This window comes from Siphateles boraxobius, unplaced genomic scaffold, assembly GCF_051911475.1.
Source record: "Siphateles boraxobius isolate OS27281-9 unplaced genomic scaffold, OSU_SipBor_1 75, whole genome shotgun sequence".
NCBI lineage: Eukaryota > Metazoa > Chordata > Actinopteri > Cypriniformes > Leuciscidae > Siphateles > Siphateles boraxobius.
The window spans coordinates 2,362,501-2,364,903 of record NW_027509203.1 but is presented as its reverse complement, the minus strand read 5'-3'; the positions used below and the strand labels follow the sequence as shown (position 1 = coordinate 2,364,903).

At 39.2% G+C, this 2,403-nt stretch overlaps 1 protein-coding gene across 1 annotated transcript in view; it reads left to right on the top strand.

Annotated features, from left to right (window-relative positions):
* Window positions 1-509: 509 nt before the first annotated feature.
* The window catches only part of fgd (faciogenital dysplasia), an 80,138-nt gene continuing 78,244 nt past the window's right edge, over window positions 510-2,403 (top strand). The window contains exon 1 of the mRNA XM_077217678.1: window positions 510-703. Within this exon, the coding sequence (XP_077073793.1) occupies window positions 682-703 (22 nt within the window). The 5' untranslated portion in view covers window positions 510-681. The remainder of the gene's footprint in view (window positions 704-2,403) is intronic.

Below are 2,403 nucleotides of genomic sequence, written 5' to 3'. Positions count from 1 at the left end.
TTGAGATTGGGAATGAAGTAGGGACCATGACCCAACAGCTGTACATATTAGGGAGACAATTTTTTATTCAGAATTATTTTGTATTCAGTAATGGACTACAATTTGTAAGTAGCCTAATCTATCCTGCACTGGTCATAATAATGACTTTTATGTCAGAATTCATGTTTTTTTTATGTGGCAAAACTGGCTTCCATAGAGAAGAGAAGAAACACAAAGACTCTTTTTCCATCCAGTTTGTCATACTGTACGATGATGCTGGTACATGAGGCGCTTGAATGAACAGTATATTTACAAAAACCAACCCATGATGACACGGTCATTGTTTAGACTTCACCACTTCTGGTCGTCTCGATAATGGTTATTTTAAAATGTCGATTAATAATTTTATATTTTTTTAATATATTAATATCAGTTATTCTTCCCAATAATGTTCCACCCTCAAAATATACACAGTTCCACTGAATCGTCGAAATGAATCGACTCAAAAGAACGATTCATTTGCTGTTCGGACAGCTGTAATAGAGTTCAGTCAGTTGTCGGTGGGGATTTTGAGAAATGCTGCTGGTCCAGAAAACCATTCGAGAGACAGAGAACGGAAAGATAGATCGACACATCAGGACAAATGAAGAGGAAAACGGCTCATATCACTTCAACATATAAAGTCTGAGAAAGTTGCAGACAATGCGAGGAATCAGCGCGAGCGGTCAGTGTCTCCCTTTCTCTCATTCACACTGCAGAGGGAAGATAATAGTGTCAGTGCGAGTTGAATCTGGTTTATTGCTCTTGCTCTTGAGTATTTTGATAAATGTCCACAAAAAAAAAGACACAAGTGTACATGCAGTGAGCTGAAGTTAATGTGGACAGAAGCTCAGTCGGATGGCTTGGATGAGTTAACTTACTGATATCTTCTGATTCTGAATGCATGCAGACATTGCTGAGATCTCTTGAAGAGACATGAGTATTGTTAGCCTATTTTAGGAGATGTCAGAGAAGTAAGTTAGCCTTTCTTTGCTCTCAGTTTAATATCACTGTTGTCTATGAATGCTTGAGAGATGATGAAGGAGATCTGGTTTGAGATGTTTGCTCTTGTCTTCTGCTTCATTGTGCATGAACTTTCATCTCATGAACTTTCTTCATTTATGTTTTCTCTTAAAGCTGTGAGGGGAAACAGTACAGTGTTCATTACTGTAATAGTTGCAGACACCTCAATCACCCATCAAAAACATCAATTCAATTCAATGAGAGATTCGTAAAGCAATCAGTATGCGCTCAGACTGTTTAGTGATCAGAGATCTTCAGCTACTCATGCTTGATGATTATAATGTCTTTTACAGGCCTTCATCTGATGTCTTATATTACTGTAGAATCAGACAACTGTTCGCAGGTAACGTTAGTTTAAATAAAAGCTCCTGATGGACTGAAAGAAGTTTTGAGTTCTGAAAGTAGCGTACATCAAGTCTTTTTTTAAAGTCCCCCCCCCCCCTTTTTTATACAAGGAGGGGGAAAAAGTAAAGAAAAACAAAAGTAAATAAAATAATATTATGTTCACTGCTCTTATGACTTCATCTCTCTCTCTCTCTCTCTCTCTCTCTCTCTCTCTCTCTCTCTCTCTCTCTCTCTCTCTGGGTTTAGTTTGATGTCATTAGTCTGTTTGATTCATCCCTCCGTTCTGTTCCTCCTTCATGCTCCTCATCTTTTTGCCTCTGCTAAAACACTGCAGGCTTTTCTTCAAATCTTCCGTCCCGCTGTCCGTTTATCACTTCATAAACTTTCTATGGGGGTTTTGTGTAAAATGGTTGTGGGGAGAACAGTAGCAAGCAAAAACAATAAGATAGATAGATAGATAGATAGACACAGATAAATAGATAGACACAGATAGATATCCATCCATCCTATTGTTGAGGAGGCTTTATTATGAGTGTGTGTGTGTGTGTGTGTGTGTTCAGCCACTAGAGTGCATCATCTGTCAGTCCAGTCTCTGAACGATATACAGTTTAATGAAGATTTAACACCAGTCAGTGTGTGAGTGTGTGTGTGTGTCACGAGAATCAAAGGCATTGTCCTTTTTGCTCTTTGCTTTTGCTAGACTTTTTTAGGTTTGAATCTTAAACACATGCTGTTTGAGCAGTGTCTCTGATGAAGCACATGTGAAGCTGTCGTGTGTGTTCTTGCAGTAGTTCAGATGTTGTTCAGGTCTGCAGATGTGTGTGTGTGTGTGTGTGTGTTTGCCATATAAGGAGACACTGAGTGTGAAATCTGCAGATGTGATGCTGCTGTGTGACTGAGACATGAGTGTGTTTTATGGCCTGTCGGGTTGTCATGACTACAGACCTGCACTTTATCCACATGCATCAGGAAGCTAAACATGCTCAATCAGGGTGTGTGTGTGTGTGTGTGTGTTTG